Source organism: Metopolophium dirhodum, chromosome 2 (assembly GCF_019925205.1).
Source record: "Metopolophium dirhodum isolate CAU chromosome 2, ASM1992520v1, whole genome shotgun sequence".
NCBI lineage: Eukaryota > Metazoa > Arthropoda > Insecta > Hemiptera > Aphididae > Metopolophium > Metopolophium dirhodum.
The window spans coordinates 21,471,888-21,495,025 of record NC_083561.1 but is presented as its reverse complement, the minus strand read 5'-3'; the positions used below and the strand labels follow the sequence as shown (position 1 = coordinate 21,495,025).

General features: G+C 28.8%; 1 protein-coding gene across 4 annotated transcripts in view; it reads right to left on the bottom strand.

Annotated features, from left to right (window-relative positions):
• The window catches only part of LOC132938146 (fasciclin-1), a 67,181-nt gene that overhangs the window by 13,171 nt on the left and 30,872 nt on the right, over positions 1-23,138 (bottom strand). For all 4 annotated transcript variants that reach the window (XM_061004831.1, XM_061004833.1, XM_061004830.1 and 1 more), the window contains exon 2: positions 2,201-2,345. In XM_061004831.1, the coding sequence (XP_060860814.1) occupies positions 2,201-2,345 (145 nt within the window). The remainder of the gene's footprint in view (positions 1-2,200; positions 2,346-23,138) is intronic.

The following is a 23,138-nucleotide window of genomic DNA, read 5'->3' as shown; positions in this document are numbered from 1 at the left end:
TTTGGACTCATTTATTAAGTAGGTACCTATTTACACATAGGTTGAAGAACCAGGCGTTCGCTTTTCTTTACTTCCTACTGTTTATATTCAATTTTAAATTAAATTGTACTTCGATGTAGGTATAATATACATATATGTTTGTATACTGTTTTTGCTTTATTGAACTTTATGTAGATACGAATGAATATTTCGATATTTGATCTAATTTTTGTTCCGATTTTTGTTTGAACAAAATATTTTATAACTCTGCGCATATTCTATATGCATAGGAATGCTAGTATAATTTCATCCGCATGTGTCGACCGTTTAAGGCGTTTAAGCGAACAACAGTTTTCGTGAAGATGTACAATTTTAAATCACGTAAACAATGTGCAAGGTGACACCACGGTGTGGCCCAAACAAATGTGTCAAGAAGGACGCGCGCGTGTTCCATCCCCAGGCCACACGCACAATGACCTTAGATTATATAGAAAATACTAACAGCGTTTATTCATACCGGTACAAAACAACTTGCATGTGCAGTATCCACCTGGGAGATTTTAATTTCTAATAAGCGTACTCGTACCGTGTCAAATAAAGAAATTCTGAAGTTCCTTGAAAAATATAGACGCAAAGAATGGAGGTAAAAAAAAAAAAACTTAAAATAATTATTATTGTACTATAACAATACTATGCGTTGGGACCCGTAAAATAAGTAGGTAGAGCACAAATGTTTTATAAAAATAAAAAAAAACACGTACGGAATAAATTATATTGACAAAAAAACAAACACTGTGAGACGTCGGCACTGGAAGATAAATTTAGCATTTAAATCGTGATGTTATAGTTATGTTATATAATATGTAAATAAACGAAATATAAAAATTTAACACAAAAACCAAAAGTAATGTTTTCGTATACACATTTTTCCAACGTAAGCCAAAACAATCAGAAAATACATCCCCAAAAAATTAAAACCATTAAAGAAATGGTTTATTGAAAAGTGAAATCAATATGCCTCTATTATTATAAAATAACACGGTATTTTAATAACTGATAATAATATTATGAAGCTGTAAATGCCTACATACACTTCGGAAAAAATGAAAAACCCAAGAATTGTAAAATTGTGTTCACTTATATTTTTAACGACATGGTCAAACATTTACATACCACGTAAAAGGTGAAGTACCTACCTACCTATCTCTATTTTTTTTATTTTAGTTTTTTATATTGCTTTAAAAAATACTAAATTGCATTCAAATATTTCTACATAGGTACCTTCCCAACTGAATGTACTTGTTGACATGCCAGTATAAAACAGGGAAGTTATATACGTAGGTATATACTTGTGGTCAACCAGTGATTGACTTTGCTCGTAACATGTAACGATGGCGTCGCGTAGACATTAATAATAATGTACAATTACATTATACTATATGTGCGCATACAACGATACTTAAAAAAGAAAATTCTACGGACGATGCGATCCGGCTGTCGCGGTTTTAACGGACAAACGCGTTTAAAACCACCGGTCAAGGTGGTCTGAACTTCGGTGTATAGGTACTGTCGTTATTAAGCCCAAAGCCCGTGACACTCTGGTAAGTTAATGCACCGTAACATCCTAATACACTTCCTTTCATCTGTATCTACCCCCCGTTTTGTGAAAACTGAGTATCATTGTTTATAATTTATATGAAAATAAAATATATTATTCCCTTCCCAATGTTTATATTATGTGCCACCCTCGTGTTTATTCATAGTAATTGGTCTCACTTTAAATAATATGAGGTTTATTTATATCTGGTAGTTAATATTATAGTTTATTATAATATTATTTGTTAATGTATAATATGATCATAAAGGTTATACCTAATAAAAGGAGTAATTTAAATTTGACAAGTAATTATCGACAGTTACTAAGACTAAGACGGTTGTGCAGTATGTGCAATACAAAAATGTTATTCTATAATAGAAAATATATTTAACTGGAAAAAAATTTAAATGACAAAATAACAATGTAAAAAGCTATCATTTTCTTTCATAAAAGTAATAATAACTACAAAAAAAATGCAGTGCTCCTTGGGGATTAAAAATGTTTGTACTACTCAACCAACCATATCCTTTGGGAGTGTTTATATACGATGTATTTCATATATTATTTACTCAACCTAAATTGTAGTAGGAAATCGCTAAAAAAAACCCCCACTTTTAAACTCACTTATATGGTAGCACGGTAAATATTCATCGTCGCTATCTTTTTTAGTTATCTTCAAAAACGCTTCGTTGTGCGGAGCAAACACTGTAACACTTCTTAGATGTATCGTCGTGTTGGCAATTTGATTCCTCTCGATTATACTATAGATCTGAAACGATACATAAAATACATTTTAGATTAATATAAATACATGATTGCGGTATTATAGTTATGTATTAGAAGTTATTATTAAGATTCTCATACTGTTAAACAATTATCACAGTGGCAATAGGGAGGGTGTGACGCCTAATCACTGGTAGGTATAAATACACGAAGAGCACTACTCCAGTTATACGTCATTTATTAGTTATTACTAGCATTATTAGTTATTGTAATATAAAGTGTCAATAAGGAAAATAAAGAAAACGTTTCCGTTGAATGTATTAAAATAGTTCACGTAATCACGTGTGTTATTTATTACTTATCTATAACAACGAATCGTGGCCGAAAATTGTAATACATCGCAAACAGCATGTTATTTATTATTTTTGATGAGCGATGAAAGACAAACGAATTCAATCACAACCATACGATTACTTTTTAAATACAAGTATATAAGTTTATATTATAATAAAATTGCACAATTGAACACTTAGTTTTGCTGAGACAAACAGTTTTTAAATCAAATACAAAATGTCAGACTTACATAATTTGTTCTTATCGTAAAAATAAGGAAACATTTACACACATATATACTTACCTATATTATATATTTATATAATAATAAAATAATTAAACAGACTACTGAAAAATATGTTTGTTCTTTCTGAATTATGCCTACATACAGCACGAGTATATATATATATATATAATATATAGATATTACGATTACAATTAGATAGTAAATTAATGTGTTTATGGATAAAGAAAATAATGCTATAGATATTGACTTTGGTAAGATTAGACGTTGTGTAAGTTTTAGTGTATTTAGAGCTGTTGATAGGAAGGAAATTAACAGGCTAATGATATAGAGTTTAATTTTGAAATTAATTTTTATGCGAGACGAATTCTTATAGTGTTGTCTTTGGTTCTTTTAGCACAAGATTTTTTCTTAAAACGTGTATGACCGAAATGGGCCTTAATAAATTGTTGCAATATCTGGGGCCTTTTGATGTAATATTATTTAACGATCTAACCTTATATAGGGTGATTCTGATTTTTGAAAGATTAATAAATTGTTGTAACCTCTATAGTTTCTAGGATGTGACCGAAACATAAAACAAATCTGGTCGGTATCTCACGAGTATTAACGCAATCCCCATTAGTCATTATAATATGAATCATACACGTCATGAGATACGTCAACCGCGGAGTAGGTGCAGGGTACTCTACAATCTACATACAGAATTCACATTGGCACATTGCACATGAACAATGAACAAAAATATAATGATTCATACCTACTATTTTTTTTATTTCATACGATGGCAAAAAAATTTGAAAAAAAATACTATTATACGTCTTGTATAGGTAGTATATATTTTAATAAAAGAATACAATAGTGCGATAATAACAGTCCATTATATTATAGTGATACTGAAGTGACATCTGAATAATTAAAATGGAAAATAGTTGATGAATCATTGCACAGTTGCTGCGGTTTCCAAAAATTAGAAATACAAATTACAATTAATTTTTCATTATAAAGTATTATAAACTATTCATTTATATAGTTTATATGGGACGCCAATTCAATATGTCAAATTAAATTAGAACTAACACAGGCAAATATATACATGACAAATATATTATTATTATTATTTATAATGAATATTATAGATAATTAATATTAATTTAAGTAAGTTTATCCAATTAAAATTTTTATATAAATCGTCACAAACATAAAACGTTTAAGATTGAATAAATCTCGTGATTATGTACGATTTTTGCAATGCATAATATCAATTATTAATATTGAGACAAAATCTAAAACATTTCAACAATTAATATTGATACTTTAGTTGATAATTCACTAAATGAACGAAATATATACGTGAGGTTTTCCCTGTATATAAATATGTAATTCATCTCAGGTCGAAAAAAAAATGTTACACAATTCAAAACTTTACAGAAATATATATTCAACTCACTACACAATAAAGCAGTTTTTAAAACTTAAATATTTAAACCCCACTACAATTAGCATAAATATTTATTTAATTGTTTATTTTATTTTTTTTTTGTTCACACTTCTGATCCATTTGTGATCAATTTTTCATACAATTTTAAAATACTTGAATAAATATTTAATTTAAACCTGCACCATACCCAAAATAATCAATATAACAACAGTTAATTGCGTTTTAAGGCATATCTTGTACCTTTATTAAATAACGCCAAACCAAAAAGTTGATTATTAATAAGCACGCAACCCGATCTCGGTTGTTGCGTGCATGTACGAAAACAGGGTAAATAATGATAATTAAACAGCTAGGGACCATTATCTGGATTGCTTTTTTTTCATAGCCCAATAGGCGAAGCGAGTAAAAATATGACTAATGTTCCGGCAGCCTTGCACCACCATTAGACTATAGTGTTGACAGGCCAATTTTTTGAGATGGGTTCTAAGTGCAGGTAACCTACTCTACTATAATAAAACCAGACCAAAAGAAACAACGCCTTAGATGTCCGTCAGTCAAGTCGATTTTATGGACTCTCAAAATGTTCTATTAATGGATACTCATTTATTACATTATTTATTAGCGCCAATAAAATTTAAGATTAGATACTCCAAGCTACAAATCCTGTTAACCCCACAAAGCATAGATTTACAATACTTGATACTGTGAAAACTCGTTTCAGTCTGTAAGATACAAATAAACAATATATCACACAACAATGTCCTCTGCAAATAGCAATTTATTTATTAAAACGCCATACCTAGTTAAGGTACAAAATATATAAGCATCAGATTTTTAGATTGTGTACTGTTCTTCGTTCAAAAATCATAGATTACATCCGTGACCCGTCTTTTATTCACTATACATAATATATCTTTTTATCGCCACCATTGTTTGAGAAATAATCGCATAAATAGCTTTTAATCTCAAATCTATTAGCCGTGGGTATTATAAATATTATGCCAGTGATTTCATATCCATACCCCCTGCACGGCAGTATTAACAACGAGCTGTGGGAACCCCTTGTAGGGCAAACGGGCGAACACGTAGAAAACCCTAACCCTTGCGTTAAATCGATACCGCCGCAGAGAATGAAAGTCTAACGGACAATCCCGTGAGTTTCATTATTAGCTCTCTTAATCTTGGGAAATCAGTGTGCACATTGTGATACTATTAGAATAAAATTTTAATACTTGTACACAAGTATCATTGATGTTGATAGTTTGCTTTACAATAGGTTTCTACGTTGAATACCGCCACTTTTGGAAAAATACTTTTCAACATAACTACTATTTTGCAAATATTCATGATAACAATATGACACCTACTATTTCGTCGCCAAAGGACTATAGACAATGATATAATATTCGGAACAAAAAATACTCCTTTAGAGTCCACCTTTAATGTTTTGTGTTATGCGCATAATATATAAACATTAAACAACGTAACGAATTGTACGAAAAAATATAGTTTTGCTAAGTCCGACCATACAAAGAGACATCACAATTATTAAAGACGGACAAACAAAAGCTTTTATTTGAAATTTTCGTACTTATCGTGTATTGTTATTAAAAGCTTGTGAATATTTGTCAAGCCTTATTAGTTATTATGCTTATTTTTTTACTCTATTCGGTTATTAGAAAAAACAATTAGATAAATAAACAAATTTCATACCATTTAAGATACTTATTGTTTTAACACGTTTGACATTTTTGAATGGCATAGAAGGAATATTTATTCGGAGAAATAGCAAAATAAAAAACATTTGATTAGATTTACGACAGTAATCGGCAGATAAGCTTAGAAGTCCAATAGAGTTCTTTATTTTTAGTCGCCAACAACAACATACATTTCATAAAAAAATAAATCGTAATATGTGATTAAAAGATTTAAAAATATAGTAAACTATAAAGAAAGATCTAACACAGTAAAATAAATTATAATGGGGTATGAATAGATGTATCTAAGACAGTAAGACATGTACAAATGTACAATTTTGAATAGGAAATTGATTTGAAATACCGGTAGCGAATGAGAATATCTGAAAGGCGTGGTAGATTTTGACTCGTCGAGGTCACATGAGTTAGTTAACAATTATTATTAAGTACATAAATGGGATGGAATGTTGCCGTTATAATTGAAAATCTGCCAAACAATACAAAAACTTAAGAACTGCAAAAACATTCAACGCACGTTTAAATTTGAAAAAAAAAATAAACTAATAATTAATGAACAATAAATGCACTGCAGAAAAAATTAAAAAATCTAAAGAGATTGAATTCATTTTATATTACTTAAATGTAGTATTACATTTATTTTTTTTTTTTTGTAAAGCTATGAACTATTAACTATGAATATTAAACTAAGTTAACAAATGCACTTAATTGGTATTTTTTTTTCAAATCCAGCAAAGTAGCAAGGTCATAAAAAATTATTATTCATTAATTTTTGATGAATCATCAATTTACAACAACTGCACATGTGTCATACTCAGAGGTGTTTGTAAATTCTATGCGTGGGATATGTAAGTTCTTCAAAAATGTTAAAATAAAATATAGAAAAAGAACTTTTTTAATCGTGTATTGGTCAGTATACTGTATAGTTTAATTTTTAACCTTTTACAATTTATAGAGAAAAAAATCAAAGGAGTTACAATATTTTACTTTTATAGTATGATCACGTAACCAGAAGAGCTTACGACTTTTTTTATTTTTGATGCTTTATCATGAATTATTAAAAGATTCCTCCAGTATTATTTTATTTGTACACTTCCGGCACTGTACATCGAACCTAATTTCAAACAAAATACAGTAATAATATATCTGAAATAAATTTAATTTATAAAATATAAGTAACAATAATATAATATAATATTTACATAATTACATGAATAATTTGTACTAAAACGAATAACGATATACAGATAGGTTGGTAATTGATAAAACGTTGTTCGACATAATTTTTGTAACAATTGAAAATAATATATGGGATATGTCTAGAAAAACGTAGACCCACATAAGAGGATAATTTTGTTCACGACTTTTATCCAATTGTATACGTTTATCCGTGACATCTATTAAAAGTAATAAGGTATTTATTGCATAATCAAAACTGCAGTTACGTTATAATATAATATAGGTACATGGAATACTGAATATAATATATAATAGCTGGCAGTATAATTCCACTACTTTTATCGTTTAAAATTAAATTACAGTCGAGCAGTGAGAAACGAGTGAGAAATAATAATAATATTAACACAATGCAATACTTTTCTTTCAGAATATATATACGTTCGGTTGTGGCCAGCGAGCAGCTTGGAATATAATATTCGGCTTGAATTTACATTGCTTATTTTTCCAAGTACATTCTCCCCTACGCGAGCACTATTATTATTTATTATTACTTTTTTTTTACGCTGTACTAACTCTAGATCGTCTACATTATTGTCCCGTTGATAATTCTACGCCAGTAGTCGTTACTATTGCCCTATTGGGTAATAAAACCGACCCTCCCGGTTTTTATTATAACAACTATTATTATTATTATATATATTTTTTTTGTTCCGACATAGATCCCTAAGTTTCCGGGTTAGCTATCGATTTAGTTGGGAAACGTTTAGGGGGCTTCAGTACGACCTCCGTGCACTACACAATATTATGTATACAATATGTATACTGTGGGTTTGCGTGTAACACGTTAAGAATAATATACATTTTGTTGTGCACACGTATGAAAAAAAAAATTTTGTTTGGTTGTAAGACCGTGCGACAAGGTCCGTCCCAAATGGTATAAAGTATAAACCTCGCAAAGTGACGAGATCAATTTATTAAAAGTGAATTTGTACAATTTACGTATAAATATAGTTTGGTGTGGCGTATGCATTAGTTTGTATTTTATATTGTCATGGACCCCCACAACTTTTCAACGTTGTATGGAAGCCTATTATGAATGCATTTAAACACTTGAATCAAGAGCCGATCTGAAAGTTGTAACTGTTGTAACATTACAGAAAACAAACATCACACTAACCATACAATATACCTATTGCTTTTTTAAACCCATCACATTTAATCAATCACATACATTCCTACTTTTTTGTATTGGTAAAACTAACATATTTCAAACAACTATAACTATAAAGGCTATTAAGTACATAGATAGGTACCCTACTATATGTGTATGCATATGTGTGGATCTAAGTTTAATAATATATTATATACCTTTTTTAATTTCTTGTTGTTTTTTAATTCTAATAAATATATAATTAGAACTAGAGACATTAATAAAATGCTTTATAGTTTGTAAAATTCGGTAAGAAAACATTTGACGGCCATAAATACTTAATTATTTGAAAGATAATGCATTTTTATACATTACAAAATTAGCCAATTAGTGATAACTAATTACATGTGTAATCATCTCTTCTGGCTAATAAACTAAACAAATTAAACAACAGTTAATATGTTACATACATTATTACTTATAAATTATAATCGTAGAGTATCTAGACCTAGAGGCTAGGGCAATACTAAAATAATACCTAAGCCAAATACATTTTACTATAATAATTTTCGAACCAAATAGTCACCGCGCATAAATCTTAAAAAGGTATAGTTTCTTATAATTTATTTTTATATTTTATTATAAAACAAACAATTCAATATTAGTATATTTATTATTATTATAATTTTATAGAATATTTTTCCGAAATATGAAATATTAGACTAATTTACAGTTTAATAAAATACTACAAAAACAGCATATTATTATACTATTTAATTTCAATAGGAACATATAGTTGTTTTTTAATAACTACCATTAACCGAAAGTTTTCAATAACATTTTTCTTTTTTAATTGGAATTTTAAAAACCGGTTAAGGTTTGTCTAAGTTGCAAACAATATTTTAAAAATATATCATTTGGCTGTACAAACAAAGTTAATACAAATATTATTTTAATTTCTACAACAAAATATAAGTATATAACCAACAACGATTTATCCATGCGATCATAACATGCATGTACAATGTCACGTAACAAAAGGTCAAAGGATTCAGTAGTGATCAAGATATCTTAAGGGTATATTAAGGGTGTCATCACAGCTGAGCACGTACATCGATGGTATTTATAGTTTTTTTTTTCACTGAAAAACAATGAAGAAGTTTTATGTAAAAGCCACTAACATAGTAATATTATAACCTGCTATCTATTTATGATCTTCACAAAGTGTTAATAATAAAGCTCAAGCCTCGAGAAATGGTGACATCACTAAAAGGTCGCTATTATTAATATAGTAACACATAATAGTTCATTGTTGATATATAACGAGTTAAGACGCGTTTTACACATAGATAAAAATGACAAAATACGGACATTCATCTTTACTGTATACCTAATGGAACTGATAAAGATAAAAGGGAATTAATAATTTAGCTATTATTATGTATTAGCATATAGTGACCGGTTTCGACGTCTTAAAATTATTTATCGTCACAAACAAACAACCTCAAGACTATAAAACAAAATATTATTATAATACATTGAAAATTGCGCAGTACATTAATTTCCCTCCGGTTCGCGTGAGAGACGAGAGTATAATATCACTATATTATTTTCATAATAGTTATTAATGGACGCAATAGTGACTGTTTTTATACTATGCCTGGTGGGTCACGACTACGACTTTCGTGGTGAAAGTGATTAAATTGCCAGAGACCCACTAGCGAATAAATTGTGCTGTTAGGTATATTTATTCCGTAAAAACAAAAGTAACATTAAAACAGAAACATACAAACTTGACCTTGCTTCGCGGTTAATAATAATCGATTGCTTTTCCCAACGATATACCTTCGAACGACGAACCGGTTGGCTAGCGTATGTGTTCCAGTTCCACAATACAAAGCAGGAAACGGCGCCAAACGCGCTATGTAAGTGAGGCACACCTACTAACCTTATAGATTATGAATATTTTTTTTTTGTATAAAATCAGAGCTCAAGAGTCTTGTGCATGACATTTATTCAAATTTACTTTGAGCATTTATGAAGAGAATTATTATATATACCTATGTCATATTATATACCGTATACAATATACATGCTCAAAAGATAAATGTTCTATTGGTTTTAATAAATTACACAAACATATTGAAACAGAAATGGTTCAAAAACTAATTTTAAGGGACAACAATATTGTTTTATTTAAATGTAGGGATATGATAACATGAAAAGAGTAGCTTTTAAATGTTTGTTTAAATTATTATACCCAAACCCGTTAGAATAGAAGTATAATTAATGTTCATATTCATGATACTTTTTCATGACGCAGATTACAACTATGACCTAATTTCAAATAAACTATTCAACAAGAAAACATAACTTTATTAGTTTAAAAATACCTACAAAAAACCTTAACAAATCAAACCTATTTTATTTCCATAAATATTATGGTTTAAATTAATATATATTATATGGGTACATATTAAAATCAACAGAAGATTGTTTAAAATATAATTATTTTTAAATAAATAGCTAACTTAATATCAGTACTATATTAATATCTGTATATCTTTTATTAGTTATTACAACAGTGGTAATTACAAAAATTCCAGTATGATAATTAAAACAGAAGGTTTTATACATTTAATAATATTGTAAACACGCTTTTAATATATTTTTAAATGTTCATGACAATATAAGTATAAAACGTATCTCTAATATTATTTTATGCTTACTTTAATATTTAACATACATACTTACTATATATTTCAAATAGATATTGTTATTAATTTGTTTTTACCTTAACTGATATTTAAATGAATAATTTTAAATAGTTTATTTATCTAAAAAAATATAATATGCATATTTAAATACGTTTAAATAGACACTATTACGAGTGACGTATTAAAAACACAGAAAACAAATAAACATAATGTTAATGTTAATTTGGTTCGCTTACGACTCATTAAACTCACACCATTTTATTATGTTGCAATAATTTCTATTCTTTATTACCATAACGAAATAGTTATGCGACTAAGTAAAACTTTACTTTGCAACTCGCGCGTGTGCTTCTATCGATTAAAATTAAGTAAGAATAGTCAGCGAATAAAATCAAAGCAATTTCGACAGTCTGCGATAATATGTGTACAATTAATATGTATATATTATGTTTTATATAATTGACATGATTTACAATTTAGCGTCCACGTGTATATTTCGTTGGCCGAGCAGGGGAGAAATTAAAGAGGGCGCCAACAGCAAATTCAAATGACCCTTCTAATAGGAATTATGTGAACGTTAGGGGCACCGAGTGTTACCATGACGACCATACATAGTATATGTGTATATACAATGTACATATACATACACATTGTTTGTATTCAAATAAAAAGAAACAATACATCAATTTTTATTATTACTATCGTTTATAAAAACCGTTTACCGACCTAAATACGGAAACCATTGGTCGGACGGACATGGTAATTGCGTTAAAGTTGCTTGTGATGATGGATGATTAATGAAATTTGAATCTACAAAGTGACGTCAGCATGTGCCCTGTTGTAGGTGTTTTTAGTATTTCTGTGGTTCGTTCATTCATATTATGTATAATGTATAGTTATACTATTAACACGAATGGCAAATGTTGTTTTTTACTTACAATTTAGTATTTTAATAGACGTATTTGCTAATAAATCAGTGTTACCTATCAAACCAGTTCCAATAAATAAAATAATTTTAAGAATAAACCTTTACTTTTTTATGTACTTAAAATAACCAGTCTAAATAGTATTATTTTTAAAATAATAAATAACGTAGACAGAAAAAACTTAAGTACCTATAACTACTTAGTTTTACAAAAAAAATTACACATTTAATATTATTATATTCATAATAAATTAATTAAATAGCATAGGTACACCTATAATAAAATTATGATAATTGTATATCAATAATATTAATCCAAAATAATAAATAAAATAAAAATGCACATACTCTTACAATAATATTATATACATATTGTATTTGTCTCAATAAATGTCATTATTATTTGAGATGGATTCATGGTAACTGGTAAGGTAACAAAATAGCAGTCTTACAATTGCATTAAAAATGTAGGTACTGCACCAGGACCACAAAAGAAACAAAGTAAAACGATGTACCATATATTTGAGGCTCAGCCCTGTTCTCGTAGTTACCTAGACAACCAACCAAATAAATTGTGGTCCACCACAAGATTATTAATATGCACAAAATGGTCAAACGGCGTATAATAAAATATAGAGCTATTGTACATAACGAAATGGCATCCAAATAGCGTAAGTTTCGCATTACTAGTCAGTAATATAAATTCCAAAGGCCAATAAAATGTATTTGAACTAGAAAGTTTAAAACGTATTCAAGTATAAGCAAATATTAATATTATTAAAAATACATGTTACTTTTTTGTAGTTATACATTACTACAAATAGATTCTTCCTTATACAGAATTTTAAAACTAATGAGTTTCACAAAAGAAGGTAGCAAAACATAAAAGGTTCTTACCAAAAATGAAAATAAAAATACCCCTAATTATTGTGAAAAATATCTGGTGAAATATAATTCACATATATTATTATAAATCTAAAAATGTAGGTTAATTACTAAATTTATGTTATAGGTAACGATAATAACAAATAGTTTTAACGATAATTTGTTCAACGAAAATGAATAATTGCATCCGTAACAAATTAAATTGACCTCTGAATATAATATTATATGTACTAATAATTATTATACAATTTTAAATTCCAATAGAAGCAACCATAAATGTGCTAGTCCTGCATAAATACTTCTAGAGAATATACCCTATTCACATACCGACGGTCAATTGAACTAAATTATTCTTTACACAATGTCGCATGAATATTGGAATACTGTATAATATTATATGACCTATTAAATACGATCACGAATATGATAGGAATACTGAAAAGTCAGTTTTCAGGGCGAATTGCCATCATCCTGTATAATGTACAATTTAATGGATAAAAAATGCGATTTTCTACAGACAACTATAGTTTTTCATTCATATAAAAATACCACTACCACCACACAGATCAATATTTAGATAAAAATATAATTATTATGTTTAGAGTGGTCGATTTTTTTAATCAATTTATTTTATATAAATTTAAAAAAATTTCAGTTTTCACCATATTATAACAAAATATTATTTAACATTAATTGCCAACACAAAATGTCCAATTATTGACAGTTATAAAATATAATACATAGGTAAGTTATGGAAACACGTAGGCCAGTTATTTTCAGTTAAACTCGATGTTAAGTCATCCGTAGGTATCAGATGTTTATTCTTACATTTTTAGACTAATGCTTTTGAGTAATATATTGCACCATCTCAACATTTCTAAAATCACACGACCAACTTATAAATTAATTCTATTAAATTACCTATCGTATTATTGAGGTATTTAAAAATAATAAAAATTATAGAATATATAGTAAAAGCCTAGGAATTATCTATTAAAATTGTAAAATCAAATTAGAGGACTATACTATTTTAGTCATCTGAAGAATATAAAAATTATATTATTTTATTAATTAGGTACCTACAACACACCACGGACATAATTTTTCCAAAATATAATTACGCAATAAATTCATGCCTTTTCGTAATTATTTCAATTAAAATTTTCGACTTAAACGTATTCCAGAAGAAAATTAAAATTTACATTAGTGGATAACCACTACGCTAATAAGATATAAACAAAAATACTTTGAATTGTATACATTTTTTTTTTATCTAAGAGGCAAGGAATACACCATGAAGTTACATCAAACGGAACGACAGTGGCTTGTTGAACTCATTTTACCCCGGTTGAAAATCTTTTGTCATTGCCTCTGTGTGATCATCCTGCAATTAAAAGACGATTTTCGATGCACAATTAATCATCTGAATCAGAATCACAGGTTCAAAGACTCCCCTCTACTTCAAGCCCCTTGTACATATTTTACTTTTAATTACTCATCAAACATTTACACTCTGTTAAACCGTATCAATACGTGACGTCCCTTAAAAAATAATACAGTGATTTTTTTTTTAACAAATCGTTTAACCAATTATATCATTACTCTCTATACATATTAGTTATTACCAATATTAAAAAATTAATTGTTTTTTAATACATGGAATTATGATTTTTATTGTATAGTAATGATTTACGTATAAGTTTATTAAGCTAATTATCACTATTACCTACAGTGTTTTTATCATTTTAAATACGTTATACTTAACTATACGTAAGTAATAATTACATTTTGACCTTTTTAAATACCTACCTATTTAAACACTTTTTAATATGATTAGAATATAATGGAATAATTATCTATTGGTTTTTAATAGAATAATAATAACTGTTTTTAGTGTGCATTATCATACATCAATTATCAAATAATAGGTACAGTTCAAAATGTTACCGATTTAACCATCTATTATAGCTTAAATACAATTATGGCTTTGTTAAAAATTGTTCAGTTCGATGCAATTGAATAAAACGAAGGAACTATTACATTTAACACCTACTAAAAATTCAAAATAATACAAATTTCAAACACTACAATTTTGGTTTTGGTATACACCCCATATCGAATTATAAATATACATATAATAATATATAAATATAATATAATGGTCAAGCAGCATAGCTAAACGGACATTAAGTACTTGCGCATACAAGTGAACGTGTGACCTTCATACTATTTAACAAAAGATATCCAATATATTGAAATGGTAATTTCAGAAAGGGTAAACGCTTATTGTGAGATAGTCAATAAATACGTAAACACAATAAAATAGCCTTTAATAGTTTAAAATAATATTTGGTTTTTGTATAGATATACCTAATAACTAAAAAGATTTAGTAAGTATCAAAATAAATAATAACGAGAGCATATCATTACAGAATTACCGATGACATAGAATTAAAATGCACACATAAACATAATACATATTGATACCTATCTACATAAATAAAGATTTGAGTCACCGTCAGATTTAAAAGCTTAAATCAACAAAATTAAATTAAGCAATAATATTTAATATTATGATTTTTGTAATTCTGACTCACAAGCTCTACACTAAGACATCACTGTATAATTATATTTATTGGATATTTATATACCGTGGGACACTGACTAATATTCTTTATTCGTTTGTTAAAGGGCACAAAAAAGGACCCGTATCTTTTGAATTGAACGTAGCGTCAAATCAAGTTTATGATTCTGTTCACTATTATTATTCTTCTTTTTTTTACAATGCATTTTAATAGGATGATACTAATCCGGTCTCAGAAGCATTGCACATAAGACCAAAATAGAGATATGTATTTTATTATAATAGCAAATTTAAAAATAAAAACAGGAATAAAAATATTTAATTTAATTCAATCAAAAAAATATTAGATATGATATATTCCAATGGATTTTCAAACAAATAAACACATAATATCCCTTAACGGAGAACGACGGTAAATGTATACAAATGAGAGTATACACATAAAAGTGGTTATACACAGTGGATACACATAAGAGCATATAAGATATGAAATATTTTGAGTATACTTTTTCAAAGAATATTTGTGCGTAATTTATTTTAATATTTCATTCAAACGTATAACATAATATTATTTCTACACGCATAGTGATTTTTGAAAATGTGGAACCTTGTAGAAATATTTCAAGTGTACTTGTTCAGTCAAGAAGAAAAGGTAAAAATCATTTTCCGAATTCTCGTCAAATCGGTTGTGTTGAAAGGAACAATAGAATCCGAACGACGGCTATTATACTAACTACTTACAATGATGTATCATTAAACGTCAATTACATAATATAATAAACTCAATTACAAAAACGATAACTTTAACCTGATGTAAAATCGTTTAACCCTGTTAAATTTCGGCCACGTAAACCAACAGCAGCCTATTTTTGCTATCTCCCCATCAACACGTGTCTGTTTTTTTTTTTTTTTAACAAAAACGATGAAAAATTACACGGTGACTTATCAAACTTATCCACACAAAAGAAATGAAATACGGGTCTAAATTAATACATGTACGTACTATAATATTATATATTATTATGCTTTACACAACAATAGCAGTGCAGCAGTGATTCGTGTTCTACTTGCTGCTGAGCCGTCGCATTGCATGGGACGTCTATTGAAAAAATGAACTAAATTTTTATGCACGTATCAAGGGAGACGTATCCTAAGAGACAAGGATAGAAAAAAGAGCGATTCACGTTATCACATGCGTATGATTTTTTACGCACAAAATTACCGGTAACTGCATTCTGTTCCGCAAAACATTCGTGGGAACTCTTGGATGATATCAACGACCGTGACATAGTGATTTCCAAAGTAATGATAATTTAGAGGGTTTTTTATTATTATTATTATTATTATTGTTGTTTTAAGTCATTTGGAAAGCGTAAGATGAATTATATTTTATAATATTTACTGACGTGAGAAATAAATAAGTAATATTGTGGTTTTATTCGTAAATAAATTGTAACTTAGCCAGCTCCAAATGTTCCCCACCCATTTGGTAAATTTTAATTTTAAAAATGCATCAATATTAGCTTTTGGTAACTTAATATAATGTGATGATATTTCACGATCATAAATTGTGTTTCATTTTGAATTACATAACTCATCCATAGAAAACGTAATTATTGAAATCACAAATCAGTAATATTGTATCACAGAAAGACAAAATAATATAAAAAAGTTTTGATTAATTTAACACTAAACCATCGTGTTTTTATGTAGATAAGCCACTGGTCGTTTTTAGTGACGTATTATATAGATCATTTAATAAATTATTTATATTTTATAAGCTATAAAAAGTTACGATCAATTTTTAACACATTCACCAGAACTTTTGTCGTGCCTAAACTAAAACTTGTTTAAAACTGTACACTGTACATTTATTTAATTAGTACTAACATACTCTATATTATATTAGTTGTTATTTAATATTTTACACAAAAAAAACATTCTTTTCTGCTTAGTATCCATTACAAATAATAACATAATTATATTGTAAGTATTTAAGTAAAAAAAAAATAATAATAATATTATTATAACATTAAAAATATTTTATTTTTATAAAACTAATTCATGTAGACAGTAGCTAAAATGGTTTTTTTATAATTTTAAAATATGTCATAATTTAATAAATGTAAATTAAAACAAAAGTTTTTGGTATTAAAAAATGGTGAATCCTTTTTTATTCAAAACAAGAAACTATTTTTTTAGTTATATGTCAAATATAAAAACTAACTTTCAATGTTCTATAATAAATATTTATTTTAGTTTTTGTAAACAACAATTTATTAAATCAACATAATTTATTATGTTTTTAACTTATAAAACTTAAAACATACATTATACGTACTTATTCATTTTAACGCATCAGAGTTAATTTATAGTCTTTGTAAAAATTATCCAAGTCAAGTCTAAAGTTAATGCTTACTTATTACCACAACTATTATAACATTTATAACTATAGTTAAAAATATTATTAAAAATAATAATAATGTTTGCGTCAAATAAACGGAAGCTCGTTTTTCCTATTAAAATACGACGATATTCAATACTTAAATTTAAATATATAAGTAAATATAAAAAAAACAAAATTAAATTTACAATAATATTTATCAATATTTTGCATTTTATATTTTTTGATACTGCATTATGTGCCACACGCTTACAAGAAAAACATCATTATTCATTTTGAATTAATATAGGTAATAAAATCGGGTTTAAACAGTTTTTCCTTTTAAATATAACTAAAACTGTGTTTATAATAATATGTTTATATTCATGAAATTAACTTCGTCAGAGCTTTTTGTTGAAACCTCATAAAAAAAAGTAAGTAAACTTGAATAGCTTTGACCTGATAGTATTTTGTATTTATAGTTTAGAAACGGCACACTAAAATGCATTTCACTAGGAACTAAACGTGAAAATATATACCATGTGTCTCACGAGTTATGCTGCATAGACAATCAATTAATCGATTTCAAAATCGCAGTTTTTTTTTACCATACATAAATTGCATAACACCAACACGATTCCGTCGATTTAAAATGTCTCGAAGAAAGGTGCGCGCTCATTCGCTAAATAAAAAGATAGGAGGAGACAAATAGTTACACGCATATAATAATAATGTATTAATAGATCAATCGATACACGACGCGTCTTGTCGAGTATAAAATATTATTATAGTCACAAATTGTTATAATGATATTATACACGTGTAATATTATAATAATATATATAAAAAAAAATTCGTTTGACGAGACGAAAATAGAAATAATCCAATCACGTGACAATGACTCTCTCTCTCTCTCTCTCTCTCTCTCTCTCTATGCACGCGTTCGATATATAAGTGCGCTAAGGTGAAATTAATTTTCCGCGGGACTGTAATGGTTTCTGTTATACGCCGACGACACTTTGCAAGCTGGCCCGGGCAGCGGGGAAGTGCAGAAGTATGGGGCAGCGAGGTTGATCGTTGGCCGCGGTGGTCGGGAGGGGCGGTAAAATAATACGCACGTAGAATAATTACAACGGCCAAACGTCGGTGTCTACGCGCATATAATAATATATATGCAGCACGCAGTGGCTTACCATTATATAAATATAGCTATCATCCGGCGGCGGAGGGAATCGGTTTTCCGCACGCGGAGCGATACGCCTCGCGGCCGCCGAACGTAATAAAAGTCGGCCGTGGCGCCGGATTTCTACCCCTACGGCGCTGTCGAGCCCTTCCCCCGGGGGTTCTTGAACCCTACCGCCCACACACCCTTCGCCGAGTTTTCGGGGTGCGCGCGCGCGTGATCAATATTTTTACAGTACTGTGTATAACGACACACGCACACACAACACTCGGCGACGACGGCGGCGGCACCCCCCCCCCCCCCCTCCAGATAGAGCGAATGGCGCGAATATATTATAATATAATATACTTATGTATACATTTTACTTGTCTGTACTTGTGTGCGTACATTGTAATAATACGTACAATGTACGCTGCATGTAGGACATATTTATTTATTTTATAGTGATAGTACGGGCTGATAGTCCAATGGTTACATAACAGTAATAACATTTACATAATACATTATACATATATATGTAATATAACATTAAATAATTAATTAATAGCGAATGAGAAAATGCACAAGACATATTATATGGTACCTAGCTATGGGTAAAGGCTTTATAAAAAGGAGAAAGATGGTTCTAAATTGGTGTCGTCCTAGTGAGGTGTTCATTATACCAGCGAACAGCTTGTGGTACGTGTATATGTAGGAACAATGAACGGCGTGGTTGTTGCATGTTGAAAGGGAAGGGACTTTAAAATAACTAAGAAGATTTGGAGAGTCTATTTTACCTGAGAGTAACATGCTCAGAAAACCTAAATTTGATTTGACTCATCTCGATGGCTACTGGGGACAATAATTGCAAAGAAATAAAAACAAGAGTAGGTACAATCACGTGGCAGGTGATGCAATATTATATTGTATCCGACAAATGATGGGGACTTTGAAATGCGTACTTTCTGTTGTGGGTAAAATATATGCCAGATTATTGTAGGCACGCAGAAAACTTGAATACAATTAATATAATATTATTATATGGCCGCAACAGTAGTTTTTGGCGTCTACGACAATATTGTACTTATACTTAAACCTATATATAAGTACATGTCGTTGTTCTCGAAGGACGACCGTCCCGGCCGAATGAAAATTAAAAATCACTCGTAATACCGCATAAACGTTGCAATAAATTATGGTGACGTTTTTACTAAATTTTGGTGGCAAAAATATTGCCAAATAAAAACTGTTTACGCATGTGACATTATAATGTATATAATGTATATAATCTATATAATGTATAGATACGTCATAAAATCTGGAAATAACACATTTTATTTCGACGACCTTGCCCGCCTTATTGCTAGTTCTATATATGTAGATAATATACGCACACACACATAGGTATATATAAATTATAATATGTATCGCAGTTGGTCTGATTAGGTACATAATAATATTATGCGCGTAATTATGACGAATAGAATAAACCCATGTATGTGATGACACACTTAAAACCTACGACTGCAGTGATACCGATCCACCGGATATGTATCACTTTTGGCTAGATGTGAATTTTTCCGGACATGTCATAGTTTTATTTATTATTGCCACTATTGCAATTTTTTGGTGATTGCAAAAGCTTGCCCGCCGACCTACTGATTACACGGTTTTAAGAAGTTTTAATGCAAAACCATTGTGATATAATATAGGCTATAGTGGTCTCGCCAAAAGTGCGATTTACCACGCTGACGTTATATAGACGCGACGGTTCGTTAAATAAAAACTTCACGTTTTATAACTGATATTTTATGTCACGCTTGCATTTAATCGTTTTCATTACCAAGGTCTTAAAAAACTTATCAAAGTCTCTTTCATCAATTTTATGGGTTGTAATAAATACAATTTTTTATTAAATTCATTTAATTTTTTTTTTATCAACTAACTTCCACGTTTTACTAAGGTTGTTAAATTATACTATTATATTGTGTATTGCACACATTTTTGTTTCACACACATATCTATTCCAAGAATTAAAATTTAACATATTTTTTTTTATAGTGCAATTGTTATTTGTTAATCTCTCTAATGCATGTTAATTAATCATCGATTTTCTTATTCGACTAGAATACCGATGACTCAACGTTTTGTTACAAGATATTACATTTTTCTAGAAGTTTATAATCGAGGTAAGTATTTAAATAAAAATGTGATATATTTTTTTTTATATTATAATATGGTATTATGGTTATACCAATGAGGTTTGGATAGCCTGGATAGAATCTTCTATTCTTTTTTTTTCATTTGACTTTCTATCCCATAATTTAATCGTACAGTCTAAATATCGCTCAAAAACTACCGAATCGTCGGTGGTATTGCGTTCAATGCACTCACAAATAACCACAAAACTACGCACCATTGAACAGCCACATTCCCAGTTTGTTACCGTTTATTTTCAATTTAATAATGAATATTCAAAATAAATTCCCGGTCGTGTATTATGTAAATTATTAAATAAAAACACTAAGACATCTAAATGAAAACAAAGATATAAATCTAGACTCAAGAGTAGAATTTCACGATTTATTATGCAACCTAAAGACATTGTCGAATACGGTATTCACCCAATGGCGACGTGCATTCAGAAAGTATAAGAACGATGACAGCAATAATTGGACCAGTGCTGTATAACCTATATAACGCCCCGAGCTGCTGTTCCAACAAGTTACATTCAGATGTCACGGGATTACACCGATGGGCGATGATAATACTATTATAACGTTAGTCTGAAATGAAAAGCATAAGGTAGACGGGAAATAAATATTTTTTTACTGTAATATTCTAACTTATAGGATAATAATCTGCAGAATCATGCTTCGCATTTCATCGGGAGCGATATCAAAATATTATTACTCTTCTGTAGTAAAATTACTTGTACTTGTTCTATAGATTTCGAATAAAAAAGAACATAATACCTACACCTCTTTTATAAAAATGATTTTTTTTTACTGTGTGCTATCCACCATTGAAATTCCCCTCGACTATACGTATCTACATACATAATATTTATTACGATGAATACCTATTTAATACCATTTGGACCATTATTGTATCAACCTTATATCATATTATACATAGGTACTTATATGATGAAAGGTATCAACTGTCAACTATAGACTATCGTGAGTACCTTTGTCTTATTTTGTCACCAACATGTCTGCCCTTAAAAAGTATTTAATAGTGATTTTTATTTATTTTTAACAAAACTCCCAATATTCATATTACAAATATATATTATTTTTATTATTGCATAAAATCATTGTTTTACCATGCTTAAAACCTGCACGTTTGGATAATAGTTATAGTTTTTGTAAGTAGGTATACCAACAAAATGTATATATTTTTATTTAGTTATTTATTATTTTAATACAGCATATTAAATAAATAAATCATAAATATTATATAATTATATATATTATATTTACTAGTATAGTTATATAAGTAATATATTATTTTTTAAAGGGGTCCCTTGTATATTATTATTATTGCATTTCAAGAAGTTAACCTCCCCCCTTCCCGCAAAAAATAGTACCTGATTTCCGCATATGCCCTTGACGCTACTGAATAATATCATACTATGCCACCCTTAAAGCGGATATACTATACGTGGTTAGTTGAAGCGCTACAATCGGTAGCGATCAAGTGCCAAACACACAAAATGATTAGTGCTTTTACAATATGCATATAATAATATACAAAATGTAGTTACTAGTTATGTTTAGTTATTTAACCTAAAAAGTCAATACCTGTTTCAGTTCATATTACAACATTAACCATTGGTGTGGACCCTAGTGGACGCTTTTTTTTTTCTGTCACTAGAACAGCAAAAAAATCATGATCGTATTTTTATATTTTTCTAAGAAAATATAGCGACTGTACATTAATCACAATCAGTTAATAAAAAACATTTTAACCGCTATAAATACTTATTAATTATAACAGGTACCTATATAAATATCTGCTAAACAGTAACTTAAACGATAGACATCGCATTATAGCCAACACGATTTGTAAACCTAATATTAAAATATTTTATCTTAGGTCATCGCTTTATAATAATA